The sequence below is a fragment of the Diplotaxodon limnothrissa genome, linkage group LG16 (genome assembly GCF_057381915.1).
Source record: "Diplotaxodon limnothrissa isolate DT_005_m linkage group LG16, D_limnothrissa_male_GT1.1, whole genome shotgun sequence".
Classification (NCBI taxonomy): domain Eukaryota; kingdom Metazoa; phylum Chordata; class Actinopteri; order Cichliformes; family Cichlidae; genus Diplotaxodon; species Diplotaxodon limnothrissa.
Genome location: NC_140611.1, coordinates 38,048,436 through 38,068,263, shown reverse-complemented (window position 1 = coordinate 38,068,263; position 19,828 = coordinate 38,048,436). Strand labels below are relative to the sequence as shown.

At 42.4% G+C, this 19,828-nt stretch overlaps 1 protein-coding gene across 1 annotated transcript in view; it reads right to left on the bottom strand.

The window, feature by feature from the left end:
* Positions 1-15,870, bottom strand: part of epb41l5 (erythrocyte membrane protein band 4.1 like 5) — a 36,300-nt gene extending 20,430 nt beyond the window's left edge. The window contains exons 1-7 of the mRNA XM_085374214.1: positions 15,696-15,870; positions 14,285-14,496; positions 3,831-3,935; positions 2,862-2,904; positions 2,559-2,637; positions 2,379-2,423; positions 1,362-1,414 (exon numbers count right to left, since the gene is read on the bottom strand). Of these exons, the coding sequence (XP_085230340.1) occupies positions 1,362-1,414; positions 2,379-2,423; positions 2,559-2,637; positions 2,862-2,904; positions 3,831-3,935; positions 14,285-14,464 (505 nt within the window). The 5' untranslated portion in view covers positions 14,465-14,496; positions 15,696-15,870. The remainder of the gene's footprint in view (positions 1-1,361; positions 1,415-2,378; positions 2,424-2,558; positions 2,638-2,861; positions 2,905-3,830; positions 3,936-14,284; positions 14,497-15,695) is intronic.
* Between the last annotated feature and the right edge of the window lie 3,958 nt (positions 15,871-19,828).

The window sequence follows — 19,828 nt, the reverse complement described above, 5'->3', positions numbered from 1 at the left end:
GATCAGATGAAGCTCCAGATGCATCTCTCAGGTCCTGTGTCCTTAAGAACTTGACTTTCACATACTGTTCACGTCATCTTCTGTTTGCTGCCACGTTTTCAGCAAACAGCTCTCTGGAAATCACATTGACGGTGCAAAAGTACTGTTTTATGCCAGTCTGTGTTATCTTTACCATTTTCTTAACTGAGGAAGAGAATAAATGCCGAGTTTCTGTGGCCGGCTGCTTGTAACAAAGACAATCAAATTTAAAATTGGTTCTTTGCTATGTTTCCTCTTATGTGTAGGCACAACACTGAGTTAGGGGTCTTTGAGTGCCTGGATGATTTAGAGGTCAGTTACGCGGCTTAAACAAAAGCATTTCCCTGAAAACGGTCGGGTACAAGGATTGGACTGAAAGCGAGAGAAAAAGCAGCCATCGTCCAAAGAAAGAGCACTTTGAAAATTACAGGAAAGTCTGGCTCCATGGAAGCAAAACATAAAGAAATGAGGGGTTGCTCGAGACTTCTGAACACTACTGTGTGCATGAATTCCTCAGATTTAACTGGTTTTATACTGAATCACCCACCTAAAAGTCTCCAATGAGGTAACGGGTATTTCCAGCTGCCAGCATAAGAAATAAACCATCACACAGAAAAATTGAGAGAAGGGAAAGAAAGAGTCGTGATTACGGCTTCAGTGTTTGGATACACAGAAGCAGCTCAGGTTTGTGATCTTCATTGTTTAGCTAGTCCAGCTGTGAGCTAAGCCTCGGGATAAAGGGGGAGAAAATATAACTTTAGCCTATCCCTAAACGTGGACCAACAACAGAAATGTGAAAAAGTTGAAGATAAAGCTAGAAAGCTCAGCTGAGGGGCAGGGAGAAGGCAGAAAGGGTGCTGGATTAGGGGGCCACAGAAGAGGATCGAGCACTAATGAGCTGGCATTTACCCACAATGACCATGTGTAAGTGTGAGCACACAAGGGTTGGTGCACGCAAGCCCATTCCATAAATGTCTCCAGCGACTCAGTCTTTGCTCCTCTGCAGCACCTCTGAAATGGCTCATTGCAGGTAAACACTGGACTTATGAAACAGCTACTGCAGGTGTGTGAAGGTAGGAGCTCAGAGTGTAAGTCAAAGACTGCCATGACTGGTTCCAGATACGCATCTGTGATGTGAGAGCCTCGTTGGCACACAACCTCACCAAGAACACCAAGTTAGCATTTGAGGCTACAGCTCTGCAGCCTCGTTTAGTTTGCATGGACTAAAGTTCTCCAGCTGCTGTAAGATCTGGCTGCACTGACTTTCTAAGCCGAATCTCCAGACCAGAACAATCACCAGCTACATAAAACATAAGCTGTGTGTGAAACACTGATGTGCTTACCCTGTAGTGAGAAGGCAGCCAACTCCACCGCTGTGTCAAACGGACATTCGAGCCTAAAAACACAGACATGCAAAAATGAATCGTAGTGAAACCCATGAAGCTCAAGCCTGCAGGTTCCCTTCCATAAAGAGGAAATCAGAATTCCATATTTTAATCTCTATTTAATGACTGAATGAAGGCATCTACACTCCAATGACCAGCAGGTCAATATATAATCCTGTAGGACTCTGAAGGTTAGAGGGCAAAGAAAACCAACACAAAGGATTCACATTTAAACACATTAGCCAGAGTTCAACAGTCGAGTGTCTCCTCAGATCTGTGTAAACTATAGAGATTTGTAGACGTTCCCCCCACGCTGCCAACATCTCTCTTACTCAGTGAATTTACTTGTTTGACGAGCTGTTGTTAATAACAAACTCCTCGGTAACCCAACGTTAAGCTTACAAGGTAAAAACTGCAAACCCAACATTTATAAAAGGATCACATCTGAGCAGGACAAGTTCATTTTAACTAGTCAGAGTTTAGAAACTATGACTGAGGACAGTCTGCAGAGCACACTGAGCGTTTTTTTGAAGCAGAAGTAAAAACCTAACGTAGTTTGACCTTTAAATAAATGCAGCTAAGTCCTATGTAAATGTCTCCGTGTCCTTTCAGTAAGCCAAACGTTCCAACTTTCATTCCTGACTGAAAAGCTGTCCACGCCTTGGTAACTAATAAAGCTTCTTACTTAAATTCAAAGGCTACAGTGCAGGATTGTTTAGTTACCAAACAGTTACAGCACAGCTGTATTAACAGCTGTCAGGGAAGTGTTCCCACGTGAATGAGACATGTTGTATAAAAATGCTTTGAGAGCTCGAGCAGAGAGGCTGAAAAATGCTGATCATTTTCTGCTCTGAACAAGCAGAAGAAACCTCAGAATGTAAAGAACAAATATGGGAACAGGCATCATTCTTAACACCTGACAACTTAAAACATGCCAACGCTTAAAAGTGTGCGCAAGAAACAGAAGTTACATACTTGCTACTGAGGAGGTCTTGTTTCAGCTGCAACACAAAAAGATATCTGAAAGAAAGCAGAAGGAAATTATCAGATATTTCACCCTTCTGAGTGGTGCGTGGCAAAACTTCCTTTAAAGTTCACTACAGTGGGATTTTAAAATGAGAGGAAAGAAATGCAGGTGTGGGTGTCTAAGCCCACCTGGTGAGCTCCTCGTGCAGGTTGTTCGGCTCTGAGGAGTAGAACTTGACTCTCATGTGAAGGCAGTAAGGAGGGCCAACTAAATGGAAAAATTTAAAAAAGATATTTATGAAATTTAATAACACAATAGCGTGTAATGTGTGCCTCGTGTTATTCACATGAACACAGTCGTATTGGCCTCTAACATTTCAAAGAAATCCATTTGTGATGTCGGCTGGAGAAACCCAGCTGGTGAGTTTCTCTTCCAAAAACGTAAACATGCTCTTCACACAGGGATCAATGTGTTTGGGCTGCAATACTCACTTTTCACTTGTTTCTTGATACTTTTTGTGACATCGAGCCAATGCTGAAAGAATACAAAGCAACAACAATTAAATCAACACAGCAAGGTTTAGCAAAACTAACATGAAAGCCAACAGCAACATTACTATACATGCGCCTTTATTGAACATAGAAACAAAGCACTGGTGTGGTCAACTGATACAAAGCGACCACTTGAGTTAATTGGTTAATAAGTGCGCTGTTCTTCGAGGTTTCTTCTTAGAAGTTCAGGCTCTGCGAGGCATGAACTATGTTAGAGAGAGAGGGAGGCGTCTGTGTCCATGTCAGAGACAGAGATAGATAACAGAGGAACAGCACTCTCTCATCTCTCTCCCCCACATTCCTTATTGCAGCCCTCCCTCTCCCAGCGCTCTAAACCTGCCTCCTGTTTGCCTGCCTTTGAGTTTCCCAGTGAAGGAACAGAGTCCCCGAGAGACCGATGACTTCAAACTGTTTGTGTAAGAGGACAGCCCGACTCCCAGAGTGGACCGAGCCTTTAAGCCCTGAAAGTGAAAGTCTGTGTCTCAACCTTTCCTGGGAGAGCAGTAATGTGGGATATGTGGCTAAAACACGACTGTCAGAGACACTTGGTATCATATCAAATAAAAGCATGACACAGAATTATACGGCAGCGACATACAGATAAAGAATAGATATTTAAATTTTTGATATTTACTATAATACAGTCATAAATTAAAATGAACTCCTTACCCAACAAATACAATAAGATGTATATTTCTCCATAACATAAGTGCTAAAAGTTAGAAAAGTAAACAAACAGTGTGTAAACATTTACTTTTTATGCATCAATCCAATATCTGTAATGGGGGAAAAATGTTAACTTTAAGTATTAACAGGAAGTCTGCAGATTTAGTCAGGCATTAAATTTTTTTATTAATAAATAAACAAAAAACAACCAGTACAGAGTCACAAGACACCCTCCATGCTTACTGGAACTTGTGCCGAGTCCATGAAGCGTATTCCAAAGTAGTCTTTCTCAACAATGTCCAGATGGTACATGATCTGTTCAAACAGCTCCTCGCCTTTGGCTTTTTTCTGTAGAGGCAAACACATGAAAGAGAAGACTTCAGTGCTCTTGTTTCAGCACATTAATGAAAGTTAGGGTTGCCTCGGCCTCCAAGAAGTTTATAAATGATAAAACTGATTATTTGATCAGTCTTTGCAATGCCTGCAGCTCTGGAAAATTTTTTATGGGAAATAATATAATTCCCTGGAATACATTCTGACTTGTGTGGAAGAGATTAGAGAAAATGTTAAGCTGTCAGAAGCTGAATAGGTGTTGCCCTCTCTGACGAGGCCGTACCAGTCACTGCCTGCGTTCACGTTGGGACTGGGAAATATCTCAAATATACACCGCTCTCCTCTCAGTCTCACATTTCCATGAGGAGCAGTCACATCTCATGACAGAAGCTTTGTGTGCATCCGAGATCAATCTGCAGCTCCACAGTTCTCATAGTCCTCTAGTGTTCAGGAGTTTAGAATCAGCCTATAAAATCGGTACCAATCGGTCACCACTGCCTGATCGAGCTGGCAGCGTCTGTTCGTCCATAATAAGAAAGTAGGAATTATTTGATCAAACAGGTGCAGTTTCAGCTGTTTACCAGGTTTCACCACCCCCGGTTACTGGAGCACAAGCCTTTTTAGTTAAAACGTTCCCTGGATGCCACAGTACTTTTCCATGTGCCAGGTAACATTGTTTCTAACATACTAGGCCTAGAGTTTCCAATTTATCTCACTTCATGCAACCAAACCAGTTACATGACATTCTTTCTGAGGCTATAACGGCACAACTATGTGCAAAATGTTATTTCCAGAAATGGGTGAAGTGTTTAAGAACTAAGTAAAAAGCTTAAGCAGGATTGCCTCTCTCTCTCTCTCTCACACACACACACACACACACACACACAGATCCCAAGAGAGCTCCTGGGCAGCACAGGGGGCTGGCCCCATGCTAGCTGGCATAGCTGACGAGGCATACCGCACCCCTACAGTACCCTGGGAGAGGGAGCACAAAGGACTCATTGTTTGTTTGTGTGTGTGTGTGTGTGTGTGTGTGTGTGTGTGTGTGTGTGTAGCATTGTTAGAGTCTTTGCAGTCTTTCTGCCTCCCTGTGAGCACACAGTTCTCCCTCTGAGACGCTCAGATTGTTTAATGACAACAAAAGTCTTTAACCAATATCAACTACTGCAGTACGAGTCCAACCAAGCAGCCGGGGGAGCGATGTGTCCATAAAAAGGAAACAATATCTAAGATGAGTAGAAGGGTTACGGGGTTATTTTAGAAAGAAAAACACGATTCGAGCGTTTGCATGCATGTAAATTTAGTCTACTCTTAAATACTCCATTCAAAAAGCATCCATGGGCTTGACCTTTTCTCTGGTGCTACACACAAAAGAAGGTCAGTGTAGGTGATAGGGTGGGGTAACTGGTGGCAGTGGTGTAAACAAAACAGAAGGGAATAAACGTCCAAAAGGGAAGGATCCTTTGGCCTGGGGTGGTCTTACATATAAGAACCAGAGATGGTAAACCTGTGAGGTGTGGATCCTATTCAGGGTGTATTTCCAGCCACTCGGACGTCTCACAAGAATAAAGGAAACCAGGAAGCATTGAGAAGGGACACACAGCATTTCCTAAGTTACTGTATGTCTAAGCTGACACCTGGTGCCAGATGTTTATACCACTGGTTCCCAGTTGATGTGTTAAAACACACTATAGTGATCTGAGATTTTTTTTTTACTGTGAGTCGAAGGGCACCTCTGTCCACTGAGCCAATCCACACTGCTCAGGTGGTAGAAATGTTAGTCTGCTTTAGCTTAAGTCTGACTTGGGATGCGAATATGTCACCAAGCAAACTAGACCGACACTGAAACACCACCATGAGAGAGATGTAGAGAACTTCAAAGGAGGACTGGGTCTGAACCTAAAGCCACGTTAAGGTGATGCATGGAGGGCATACGCTAGCAGAGAGGAGAAGAAGGGACTAATATGAATACAGGTTTAGCTTTATTTTTGGTTTCCCTTTGTTACACCTTAAGCTCAAAATGTTAAAAAAAAAAAAAAAAAAATCACTGTTTTATACAATGCAAATGAATGTGTGACGCACAGACACTTGACAGCAGGAGCACAGAGAGCCTCTTACAAACAGCTGTGAGTGAAATACAGAGCAGATTAAAATTAGAGATGCAAAGAAGGGATTTTTTGCTACCGTATTTTCACGACCATAAGGCGCACTTAAAAGTCTTAGATTTTCTTCAAAAAGTGCGGCGCGCCCTATAGCGCAGTGCGCCCTGTGTGTTGTAAGGAGGACGTAGTAGAGAACACCATGAGAACGCTAAAGGGTGAAGTGTGTGCGTTGACTTTATTGCACATACCTGTATAAAAGAACAGGTATGTGCGTTATGCAGGACATCGTTGTTTTAACAACCCTGAAAATGGCAAAGAGACACGCTTACGAAGCACAGTTTAAACTGAAGGCCATCAGCTACGCGGAGGAACATGGAAATCGAGCAGCGGCGAGAGAATTTAAGATTAATGAATCGATGGTTCGCAAGTGGAGGAAGCTGGAAAACAAGCTCCGGCAGGTCAAGAAGACGCAGCTGAGTTTCCGCGGACATAAGGCGATCATCGAGCAAAGAACGAGCGGGAGAAGCGTTTCGACGGTCACCATTCGGCTAAAAGCAGTTTCACTTTCACTTTTTATGAAACGGTGCCATTTTTCCATCCGGACCAGGACTACGGTAGCGCAGCAACTTCCAGCGGATTATAAGGAAAAGCTGGCCATCTTCCGCTCCTACTGCAGCAAACACATCGGCGACAAACACATCCAGCGATGGATGACCGATGGAGACCACAGTTTAACCAAGAGTGGAAACCAGCGCCGGGCGAGTTACGCCACAATTTGCCAATGGATTGTAGATGCTTGGGCTAACATGTCTGCTGGCACTGTTGTTCGAGCTTTCGCGAAAGCCGGCATCATTTCCGAGGAGCCGCACGGCACGGAAAGTGACTCTGACAGTGAAGAAAGTGAACCTGGCATGTTTGATGAAGATTTAGCGCAGCTGTTCAATTCAGACACAGAGGATGAGGACTTCGATGGGTTTGATTGATGATAAAAATGTGAGTACCAAACTTTGTTTTGCTCCTGCTTTATTTTTAAATACGCACACTTGTATGCTTGTGTGTTGTTGATGATGACGATTACCGGTAATAAAAATGTGAGTAAGGTACCGAACTCAGGTTTGCTCCCGCTTTATTTTTAAATACGCATACGGTACTTGTATGCGCCCTATGATCCAGTGCGCCTTATGTGTGTGTTAAATACAGTAATGGCACACATAACTGAGACTGCGCCTTTTAGCACAGTGCGTCTTATGGTCGTGAAAATACGGTAGTTTTCTAATATAAACGTTCATTTACAAGCATCGTAAAATCATACGATTATGAGTGATGAAGCCGTTTACAATCCAGCCCGCTCTTTGTCCAAAGGTCTTCTGTCATTATTATCCTCAGCTGTGAAGTAGGGCTGCTCAATTATAGCAAAATTGGTCAGCTTTAGACTCTACCATAGAGCCTTCACTGTGAGAAGTCTGCAAAGGCAGACCGGGACGAAGAGAGGGCCAGGAGGCAGCGGAGCTGCTGCTTCGATGGCCGGCACAGTATAAATGCAGAGAGCAACAACAGCTAACCAACACTCCTGTCACACAAACCTGAAAGCTGACCGAGTGGTTAAAAGGGCAGCTGCAGGTTCTGTTAATGAGGCCTCTGCAGCAGGGCGGGCAGTTCATTTTCCCCAAGAGTCCACATGACAAACTGGGACTGTTGTGTGCACGTGCATGCTTTGTAAAATTTCAAAGGCTTTTTTTAATACAAAGTGCTATTGCTGTCTTGCTTCTTGTTACTTACTTCAGCTACTTCCCTTTTAGTTCTCACTCAGTGAGAGAAATCTGGTCTGTTTTGGGCTTTAAGTGCATGAAAGTCAGGTTCAGTGCGGTCACTGGGAGAGTTTGTGTATCTGGGTTTGTTAGACTTCATCATTGAGAATGTGATGATGGTAGATCCAAAGACGGCCAACACTTTCTGAGCACGTGTGCTTATGAGTGTAAAGTTCTCCTCTTTGAGAGTAAAAACTCCAAAGTGAAAAACTGTCTGTGATTCAGCCACTTCTTAAGTTAACCATTAAAGTTACAACACCAACAACATGGTTAATTTTTAGCGCTTACACAACACCTCCTGGTGCTAAATTCCCAATTTCAGATCTCGATTCATTTCAAACTTAAGTTTTACTGAACCATAAAACTCCAGAAACGAATCTTGAACTGTGTAACATGCGTATTATTAACAGTGTCTGAAACGCAGACATCTGGAGGCTGAAAGCTGAAGCGTTTGCTCCTAAACCTCGCTCTGCTTCACTCTGTGCGCTCACACTGTTGGTATGAAATATAATGAAAGTCCAGCTCCCTGTGCTGCTGGCAGCGTAGGAGAAACAGTTCAAACAGCATAGAACAACAAAGGAAAACAACAGCCTCTCCAAACCATCAAGGCTTCCCAAAGCGACAGGAAACAAGTTTTCTTTAAGTTCTTTTAACTAAACATTGTGCCAACACTTCCCAGTAGGGCTCTGCTGCAAGGCGGGAAAATTCTCTTTCATCTTGATCTCGTCAAATTAAAACTGATAAATAAACTCTGCATTCACACACACACACACACACACACACACACACACACACACACACACACACACAGAGCTTCTGGCAAATACAAAAAGGTCCTCTCTGAACATCACAACGTTTTAATTGTGCTTCCGTAACCCCTTAAAATACACTTTTGTATTCTTAGTAACTTTCATTATTATTCAGTTTTTCATACACAGTACATTGGGCATCCCCCAACGAGGCTTTAGTCAGAGTCAAAATAAAATTACCAGCACTGTAATGAAATTATTTTTAATTTTATTGGGGAGTAATGAGCTCCAACGTAGCGGATATTTGTGTGATCCAAATGATCAAAAATCACAGGACTCGAGTTCAGTCACAGAAGGTAACACAGACTGTGTCTCAAACTGATTAATTGGAAAATCCCTGTTATTCCAAATCTTTACTAATCTTTCTGATGACTACACTGAGAAAAACTGCATAACTTTGTAGTGACAAACCCACCGGTGAGACACAGCTTATTATGAGGTTATCAGAAAGACCCCCAGTTTCAGCAGCACCTCAGCGTCTGTCAACAGGTACTGCTCTACACTAGGCAGGCTTTAAAGTAGTGAAGGGCAGGACCACTGACAGAGCACAGAGGGGAGACGTCTATGACATCTAATTAAAGCAGGATGAGATATGAAGCAGACACGAAAGAAAAGACTGCTGGGACTAACACACTGATAGCCTGCGTCTGTGCTTGCTTTGTAAACAAATGTTCCAACTTCAATGATAAAAATTGATGATTAAAAAAAAAAATTGACTCTGAAAATTAATCATCAGCAGATCTGTGTCACGAGTACCACAGAAGGCTAAGCTGGATTGCTAGCAAAGCTGCCAGAGTCATCCACTACAGCTGTGACCAGACGTTTACAGAGGCTACAATCATTTCTTTTAACTGTTCATTCTCTGGGTGAAATTATTGTACAGCATACATCTTAAATAAACAAAACACAAAGATTTTTATTTTTCTGTATTCCACAATAATGTATATTAATAAGCAGTGCTGAACTTTCTACAGTGTTTTTAAGTTGATGAGAAGTTAATATTGTGACTGACGACAACTGGCAGCTTCTCTTTGTCAACATAATGAAGAGGATTTGTTTGACAGCACTTACTGGACTGACCAATCCGATGAGTGTGGTCATTAGATTGACCTTGGACCTTCCCGAACAACAGGAAAGTCTAAGAAACTCTAAGGCTACGTTCACACTGCAGGCGAAAGCGCTTCAAATCCAACTTTTCTGACCCATATCCGATCATGCTATGACAGTTTGAACGGCATAAATCCGGTATTTTCAAATCCGATCTGGGCCACTTTCGTATGTGGTCCTGAATCCGATACATATCTGATGTTTTATAAAGCGGCTGCTGTTTGATGGTCAGGTCGCATTAAATCCGTCTTTTACGTCACTGACACAAGACAGACGCCAACTATCAGCGCCGGAGAAGGCATCGTGAACGCTTCCTGTCCATCCAGTGAAACTGTTGAGAAGACGACGTTGGAGAAACGTAGAGCTGGGCGATAGAACGATAACGATATGTATCGCGATATAACTTTTACTAGATAGAGAAATTAAGCTATCGCGATAGACCTCGCCGCTCTTGTCCTCTTAAAAAAAATAAATAAATAAAAAATCAGCCAATCCAAATTAAGTAGCGCAGAGCCGAACCAATCACAGCCGCAGCGTCACGTCGCGTGACTTGTAACGTACGGCACAAGTGCCAAGCCGCACGTGTGTTTGTTTGGGAAGCAGCCAGCGGGTAATGGAGGAAATGAGTGTGCCGACTAGAAAAATCAACCGAGCGTGACCGAAGAGAAAACAGATGATGGTTCCAACGCCGGAGAGATTGTCGAACGGAAGAGCCATAGAAGGTCCGTAGTGTGAAGGTATTTCGGCTATTTCAAGTCTGACAAAAAACAGAGTAGCGTGCACTGTAAATTGTGCCGAAAGCAAGTCTGGAAATACAATAAACTGGTGCATGCGTCACACTGTGCGCCACGTTATTGTTTCGGTGAAATGAATTTCTACAATACTGTTAATTCTACTCTCTGCAGTGTTTAAATGCTTACATATACACACAGTTACTGTCCCTCCACACATACGACTCGGTTCTGCTTCTATGCCCCAGCTTTGTTTACTTTTTCCCACCGAGGCTTCTAGACTTCTGATTGGCCAACATTTCTGCACGGTTAGGAATCTAGCGCCACCTGCTGCTTTGGCATGTTCATAGCAGCGTTTTCCTTCATTTCTGCCTTTATGTGTGGACGGGATTATTTTTTAAAACGAAAACGGAAAATCTCCGTTTTCAAAAATACCCGTGTACGTGTGGACGTAGCCTCAGTCTCTGACTGGAAGCGCTAATTCGTCATTCGGCTTTTGTCAGACTAAAGTAACTGTTAAAACTGTTTGAAAAGCTCAGCTATACAACAAGGAGAGATTGAGAATTTCCTTTTAGTTCTCAGTTTATTTGATATTGACAAAAGTTAGTCAGTTTTGTCTGTTCTTCTGTAAAACAAACTAAGATTTATTTTTAGAATTAATATTTTGTTTCTAAGTGGAATTGACAATTTAGTCTGTTTTCGTTTGTTCTATTTTGAAACTTAAACGCTTTAGCGGCTGCCTTTTGTGTAGTTTGCAATATTTGCCTTTATTTATCTGAAAAAGTCTCATGTTCCTTAAGTACATCTACCCTGTTGAACTTATTATGGGAAATAAATATTTAAAAACAAGCTGCTGATTATTTCACATTTTACTTGTGAGCAACGGCACATTTAAATCTTACAAATATAGTTATTTGGCTTATATCGTGATAGATATCGTTATCGCCTGAAATGAAAAAAACATATCGTGATATGAAAAAATCTCATATCGCCCAGCTCTAGAGAAACGTGAACATTTTCTTTGTACTGTATAATCTGCAGCTATCCTTTGAAGCAGCGGTCCTCTAAAACAGCAACAAGGGTCATTATTAGGCCAAATGTAAATAACAAAATAACTTTATAACTTAAAGCAAAATTGGGAAACGTAAAGTCCGAAACAAGTCTTTATATTAAGGTGCATCAGTCAAACTGTTGTTCTGGGTCTAAACTGAGCGCGTTGTGTGTGACGTCTTCTTTTGCGCATGCGCCGCTTTGAGCGTTCACACTAGAGCGCGTTTGCTGTCGCATTTTATTTGTAGTGTGAACAAGCAGACAAAAAAATAAAAAAATCTGAATTGAGCATCAAGACCTGCAGAGTGAACGTAGCCTAAAATCTAAGGATGAGAATTGTGCATTTACACATTGGGAAGATCCCTTGAAGCCATTTCTGCACAACTGCAGATTCCACGATCATCAGTTCAAACAACTGCACTTAAGTACAAGTTTATTTGGATGTGTGACCACAAAGTCTGGAGGAAGACCCAAACAATCACCCTCAGATGACAGGAAAGGGATTAGGATGTTCAAGAAGAACACAGCACGAGTCAAACGCCTTCTGGAGAAAAGTTTGACAGTCAAACAAGACCAAGATTGAGCTGCTTGTTTTGAAAAACAACTATTTCAGCTAACTGGGGACATTATCGTAACTGCAAACTGAAGTTAAACGAGTGAGGAGAGTACTGAGTAAGGCTGTTAACAAGTGTGTGTCTGCTGCTGCCCAATCATTGAGAGTGCGCCAAGATAAGGTGGGAGTGTTTGCAGAAGCTACATACAAGCATATCTTGGGGAGGGGAAAAACAAAGAGTCCCAACATAAAGAAAAAGGTCCTGCTGGAATGCATTTGTAGAAGCTTTCCACACACACCAAACGTCTGAGTTTCTAGATGTATGAATGCAAGCACAGGCTGGAGTAGTAACATTCCTGTAATCATCAATTCCCCAGCAGAAACAAGAGGCCAAGAGAGCGCGTCCAAGCAGATAACATTCCTCTAAGGGACCGAGTAAGAAAACAATGGCACTCTCTCTTCATGTGCACAATACTGAGCTGGTAGGAGGGATTACACGTTAAGGATTTGGCAGGTCAGGCTGAGGACGGGCTCAGATGTGTGACATCACCTGTGAGATATGCTGAGTAAAACACATTCCTGCTCGCAAATGAGAAATTCCTGTAATGAGGTCTGCACTGCTGCTGGCAGCAGGCAGTTTGAGCCACAACATCTACAACGGGGAGAGCGAAATCAGGCAGTAACAGTGAGGAGGATTTCTCCCGAGCACATTTTCCTTGGAATTTATACAAGACAGCTTTCAAGATAAGCTTCTGGCTTCACTGGAGTTTTGGCTCACGGGAGGAAGAACATGAAGTGACAGGAAAATAATAATCACACGAGGGGGAAACTGTCCTAGAAGTGCAATCACTATCACTGTGCAGCAAGGCGCTCGTCTGTGAGGCAATAAAGTGAAACGAATAAAGAGAAAAAAGGGGAGGAGTGAGTTCTGGAGTGGTGACCAGCATGTCATGTGACCGAGCGTGTTCTCCAGAGAGGATCATGGAATTACAGGTGATCAGGAGCACGAGAGCACGCGCTTCATAGGATTAACAGGACTGCTCCACTGACACAGGCACACTGTGGTCACTGGTACACTGCTTTCACTTTCCAGCTCATAACCACATAAGAACACCGTTTATGTCAAGAGCCCATCTGAAGGCAATTAGTCACAAAGAATGATTCACTCAGATGCTATTATTAACAAGGTGTCGATTTCAAGGATGAGCAAGGATCAGGACGCGTCCAAAAACAAGACTCTCTCACATGCGCGCTGGTTAATGGGTCATTCTTTATTTTTGTAACGTGCTATTCAGCCTTGCTAAGTACATTTTTAGAGCACTGATATCAACCTAAATATCTGTCCTATCACAGACGCACACTTATCTTCAACAGTGTACAACAACATAGTGACCAGTGTTGTTAGTTCAGGACAGTTTTATTTTGTTCTGTCACATCTGTAAAAGTTGGTTGGTTTTATAACATTGTTTCTAATATTTCTTATGAGTCAATAATCCGAGAAGATCAAAGTTTTATGAATTTCTATACGACTCAATATCAAAAATTAAATATTACTTGACTTAATTAAAAAAATTAATAATAATAGGACCACTTATTTTCAGAGTTCTTTTTTTGGTAAATTTGCTCTTTTCCCCCAGGAAATTTGTCTATTTTCTCTTGTAAGCTGCCAGTTTTCCTCATCCCTGAAGAATAATGCAGAAAAATATACTTTTGGTAATTTAGAAATGGTGTTATATTATAGTTTGTCCAGCAGAGTAGCTCTCAGTCTGTTTTATAATATACTCAGCACTGTATGCAGCACATGTAGCAGAGCAGCAAGTTTTCCTGTATCTAAACAGTTAAGTTGTTAATTACTTTGTAAGGATTTGCATTGGTGCATAATTTTTTTTGTTTTTTTTTAAACCATATTTTTATTGATCATAAAGGTCAGAAATAACAGGAACCTGCATGAACAAATCAGGACTCTGTACCTGAACTAGTCCACAAACTGGGAGCCGGTCTGGAGCCCAGAGAAGGCCTGCATATGTTCCCAAAACTTAACATCCACCAGTTTCTGATAGTTTCACAGAAGACTGAGCGCAGAGCGAGCGAAATTCTCTAAGACGTAAAGGCTCTAATGAGGATCATAATTATAAAAGAGAGTGCGATGTGGAGCTGACAGACTTTTCCTGGCACAATGGGAAGTATCTTTAAAAACTCCTTACCGGTAAATCAACACTGACATCTGTCCCATCCAGCAGAGACACACGGCAGGTGATGATAGACGTTGCATCCCCAGCTGCAGGGATGTGCGTTGTGGCCCGCTGGGCTTCTCGTAGCCGGGCTTTCTCTGCATGTTTCCGGATAGAGCGTCGCCCCAGCGTCCTGCGCAGGAAACTTAACATGACGGGGGGAGAGGAAGGGCACCTGTACGCACCTGAAATCAAAGAGTGTATAGATTTTTTTTTTTTAATAATTAAGGTAAAAATGTATTAGTTTTGTGTGCAGTTGGTCTGTAGTCGAGCCATGGCCGTCAGCCTAACCACGGTGGCGTGCCCACTCTCAACCTACGTTCGTACACCTCACCCTAAGGCCACAACTTCCAGTAGCTGTTGAAAGAATGAGATGGCAGGTAGAATCAGTGGAAATGAGCTTCCTCTGAACGGTGCTTGGGCTCTCCCGTAGAGATCGGGTGAGGAACTCTGTCACTTCAGGGTTGGGAGGAGCTCAAAGTAGAATGACTGCTCTTCCAACCTGAAAGGAGTCAGCTGAGGTGTTTCAGACATCTGACTAGGATGCCTCCTGAGTGGATTTTAGCTGTGACTGAACAGGTGTGTCCTCTGGTTAGGGTGTACAGCTGCACAGGTGACACATTTTATGCTAAGCTGTCAAAAATCTGATATTCAAATACAGCTTATGTCACTTTGTATGAAGTTATGCTGCTCATTTAGTCAAGAAAACAGAACTGATAAGGTGGGGCTGTAATTACTGACGGCAGGTAACCGTGTACCTGGTGTCAAACAGATGATTTTCTTTCCATCTAACAGAATCCCCAAATAGATTATAAAGACTGATGGGAGGATTTCATCGATAAGGGTTTTTTTTAATTTAACAATAAATCTAGAAAATAAATATGTGCGATGTTATTTGACATCAAGAAGGCAAAGTAACGTTAAACACGACAAAACAAAGTTAGAGTTTACGTTTTAACTTAGTCTGAAACAGCTGCTAACGGTAATCGACCTTAAGTGTGCGTATTTTTAATTATTTTATTTTTTCCTGTGACTTCAGGTCACCCGGTAAACCAAAGTTCCTAAAAAAAAAAAGTCCGAAACAGACCTAAAATAATTTAAAAAATCCATTGGATCAACATTAATCAAATTAGCCCTAGCTTTATCGGTAACCTTACCCAGTTAAGGCCCCAAGTACCTGGTGTAAGCAAAAGCAACAGGTGTGCGTTCGTTATACCGCGCGGGCTAACCGTTAGCCACCAACGCGCTTAAGAAGTACGACTCCGACCGGGCAGGCGCGCCCCGCACAGCAAAACGAACGCCGCGTTTAGCGCCCAGAGCCGACGTACACTTGCTCCAGCAGACACTTGTGGATCCGAGGACGTCTGAATGATGGGCTACTTACAAAAACCTCCTCGCGGGAATTCACGGTGAAAGGACGCCCGCCTGCATCGCAGTCGGCTAAACAGAAGCCTCGGACATTTCCGCACTTTGTGACTTCTGGTTTTCTAATCTTCCTTTTTCTTGTTTTATTCCGCCTCGGTGCCTCTGCGGGATAATTTTCTCTCCCAGGTCCCAACAAAAAGTAGGAGGCAAGCGCTCCTCAGGAAGTGACGTCACGACAAATCCCGAAGAAAGGGACTCGATTAGCATTTTTAAAGCGACACACCTTTTCTTTTTTTAAACTTTTCTACTCACTTGGAACGAACGAACAAACAAACAAAAAAAGTCATTAAGCGGTCATTTTCTTTGCAATTTATATTTACTTTATTTCAGTTTCTACTTCATTTATTTATAAGAGAAGAGAAAGGGGCTGCTGAGCTGGTACACGTAAAATCAAATATGTGTAAACGTGTAACTCGCAACAGCTTGCATGCTTTTGGAAAGCTGCAGCGCTTAAGGATTTAACCACTCATTTAATTTTTCTGAACTCGAATTATAAAGTATGGCCACTGTTTAACAGCAGCACCCCCTACTGGTTGCTGTAGGAACTGCTGGTTCATTTAAGGGAATTGGTGTGCCCAAACATTATTACTATATCTAGACAGAAAGTAATGAACGCTGTGGAAAAACGGGAAATGACCTTTTTAAGAAAAAGAAAACTATCACGAGAAATTACTCTGGAAGTAAATAGGTTTAACTTTCTTGGCCCCTAGACCTAAAGAGGCACTTGGAAAGCAAACATCTCCTCTGAGAAACTGATGCTGTTTCATTTGAAATTAGAGTTTTGTTTCCTGCACATATGAATACAGCTGTGCCTTTAAATTTAGCCCATCTTTGAGGTTTTGTGGCCAGGTACACAGGCAGACTTCTGTCAAAAGGCCTTTAAAATGCTAAAACAATGCCTTATCCTGATTCATTTCTATATTATTGTGATTAAGATCTGAAAAGATTCAGCTGTCTTCAGATTTTTGCACATTAATGTTCAAAGTTTTACAGCTTTGCCACTCAAATCCGATTCCCCTGCACGTTAAAAATGGGTGAATATCACTAAACTAAGTGCATATGCACCATGTGTGCCTTTGAAATTGTGCACATGCACTGCTGCACTGCATCCTAATGCAGCACACTGACCACATGTTTGCATCTGGAACCCAAACAGATTTTTATACCCCAGAAAACTGTGAGTGACAGAAGTGGATTGGTGGCAGCGAGAGTGAAAGAGAAAGCAGCGAGATCGGCAGTGATGCAGGCGAGGAGGCAAAGATGAAGATGCTAAGACCTTCTGTTGGATAAGAAATGAGTACAGATGGTCAGGGCACGTGCAGAGGAGGGACAGTAGATATGTTGGACAAAGGATGATGAAGATGGAGCTGCCAGGCAGGAGGAAGAGAGAAAGACCTCAGAGAAGATTTGTGGATGTAGTGAAAGAGGACATGCAGAGGGTTGGTGTGACAGAGGAGGATGCTGGGATAGGAGGAGATGGAGGCAGGTGCTATACCCCAGAAAGTCTATCTATATTAACACTGTGTGCATTTGGGGTCCAACATCATTTTCTCCAGCTACAACTAACAGCATCAGCACTGTGTCTCCCTTGTGTGACTGATGGCTTCACTCTACGCTTAAAACGGCACCAAATAATTCTAGTCGAGATCTTCAGCCTCCAGTCGCTCTAACGTTGCCCAACCTCACTTTTACAGTGTGGAAAAGCAAGGTGATCCGAAGCCACGTCTCCATGCTTTGACAGACAAGCTTTAATTGTTCATAATCAAGCTTATAGACATGTCCAAAGCACTGTAAAAACCAAGATACCAGAGAGGAACAAGCAACTGAGGACAAAGGATTTTATGACACAGGTAGAAGTTAACCAAGGGTATAATACGGTAAAACATTTCTCATGACGTTGTGGTTCATTATATATAACACTCGCTGTTATAGATTACCTTTCAAATAAAATGAGAAAGAAAAAAAAAGTTGGAAAGGGCATTGTTGAAATACACACCATTTGTGTCACATTTGAATCATCCAAAGGAGAGAAAAAAATAAAAATAGAAACAAAATCTTTCTGCTCACAAATGATTTTCCCTTTTATTTTAAAGTTTTTTTTTCATATACAACATTATATTTACATGTTCTAGTACTATTTACACAAAATTAGCAAGTGGCACTGTGTAGTTAGTTCTTTTTTATTCTTGATCCCTACAGGTGTCTTATTTTCAAACAAAATTTAAAAAAGATAAATTAAAAAGAAGAACATCTGAACAATGCTTTATGCCTCATCTTTCTCTCTCAGTAGGACTACCCGCCAATCAGCCTTCTACAAAGTGCTGTCTCTTCTTCGTTATCTTTACAAAAATACACCCCGAGCCCTCCCCGCGCCCCTCCACACTACTTCAGCTCAGTAACCTTGGATACACAGACAGTACCGATTACGTGTCAACAAAAACACGTCGAACACAGACGGCTCGAATCCTCCGTCATCGACCTCTCACCGCACGTTTTCTCGTCTCATGACGAGTTTTTTGTATTTTTTTTTGGTGGCACTTTTAATTCTGCTGCCAAAAACAAAAGCTTCACTTCTTCCAGAGTGCACACTCACAGATGTGGGCCTGCGGCGCGTTTGTCAATAAAAGCAAAAGTTAAAAAAAATCGCCGGCCCTCCCATGACTAGCCTCAGTTTGTCCTTCTGTGGAAAACAGGCTGTTTGATACTGTACCCACGGTATTCTGCACGGATGTGTCACTCGCCTCCAGGCCGTGCAGAGAGTGGGATCCATGTATAATGATCCAAAAAGAGAGGCAGCTGGGGAAAACAATGAGGAGAGAACTGTGGATGTTGCGTGGGCTCTGCAGAAATGACTGAAGTGTGTTAGGCCAATTTTGGGAGAGGGATGCAACACGGGAGAGATTAAGGAGGAGGAGGGAAGAAAGAAAAGAGTGAAGAGGAAAGCAGTTTCCAGGCTCTTCTTAATCCCACCTCTACATGTGGCCAAGGATGATTCAGCTGTTTGAAAAGGAGGCATGAGCACAAAGTGAATTGTTTCACAGGCGAAGATTCAACCAGTTTCTTTTTTAAACCACACTTCAGGAAGGCTCCCTTTCTATTTCTTATTTTGTTTCTTTTGTCTTGTTTTTTCCAGAAACTTGAGATCAGGTTCGAGCAGGTCTGCGGCTTCACGGCTCAACCTTTCATTCCAGTTTACAGGCAAGCAGGCTGAGAGCAGACAGCTGCCAAAGTACATGTTAGAGATGGCTGAGGAACAGAGAGGGAGAGGTAACGGAGGACGAAAACCGAAAACACACATTCGTATTTTTCTCACACACACACACACACACACAGCGGTATTTGTTTCCAGCAGAATCCGCTGCGAGAGCCGAGATGAAACTCATCGCCACACTCGAGCGCAGCAGCATCACCGGGTTTTACAAATAAAACCGACTACCTGGGTTCTGTGAAATGAAAATACAAAATTTGTTTAGTCTCACCTATAATCTAAACATGTCTTACAAAGATGAGGTATCGTTTAGGGAAAAGAGAACCAACAAAAAGGGAAATATCGGCTGAATGTTGTGTTTGTGCTGCTTCTGTAAACAACTCTCACGCACAGGCTGCTGTCAGACCTCTCACAGCGAGTTTTTCTCAGGTTAACGCTGAATCGCGTGACTGCTCAGAGTAACCACACTTCCACCTGGACTGTCAGCATGTACCCGGGTTTGCTCCGGTCTGGGCTGAAAAAACAAAAAGACTAAACGCGGGGAGATCGATGGAGGGAGCGATTAAAGTTTGCTACTATTGTGCAAACGCTGTGGGGGGTGAAAAACAATACTGATTGCACAAAACTTGTAGCAGCTTTCACCCACAGATGTCTGACCCTCTACCTGTTCCTTTAAACATTAAAGACCTGTGCAAAGAAAGCAAGAACTATCTGAGTTGCATAAAGAAGACCAGTATTTCCAGCCTGAGGAAGCAAGGTCAACATATCCAGGCTTTCTTTCTCCAGGATCTCTGCTTCAGGCGCACATAAAGCATACAGACATATAGTCTGACTCTTCTTTTGCAAAATGAAATGGACCAATTAACTCAAATGACTATATTTGA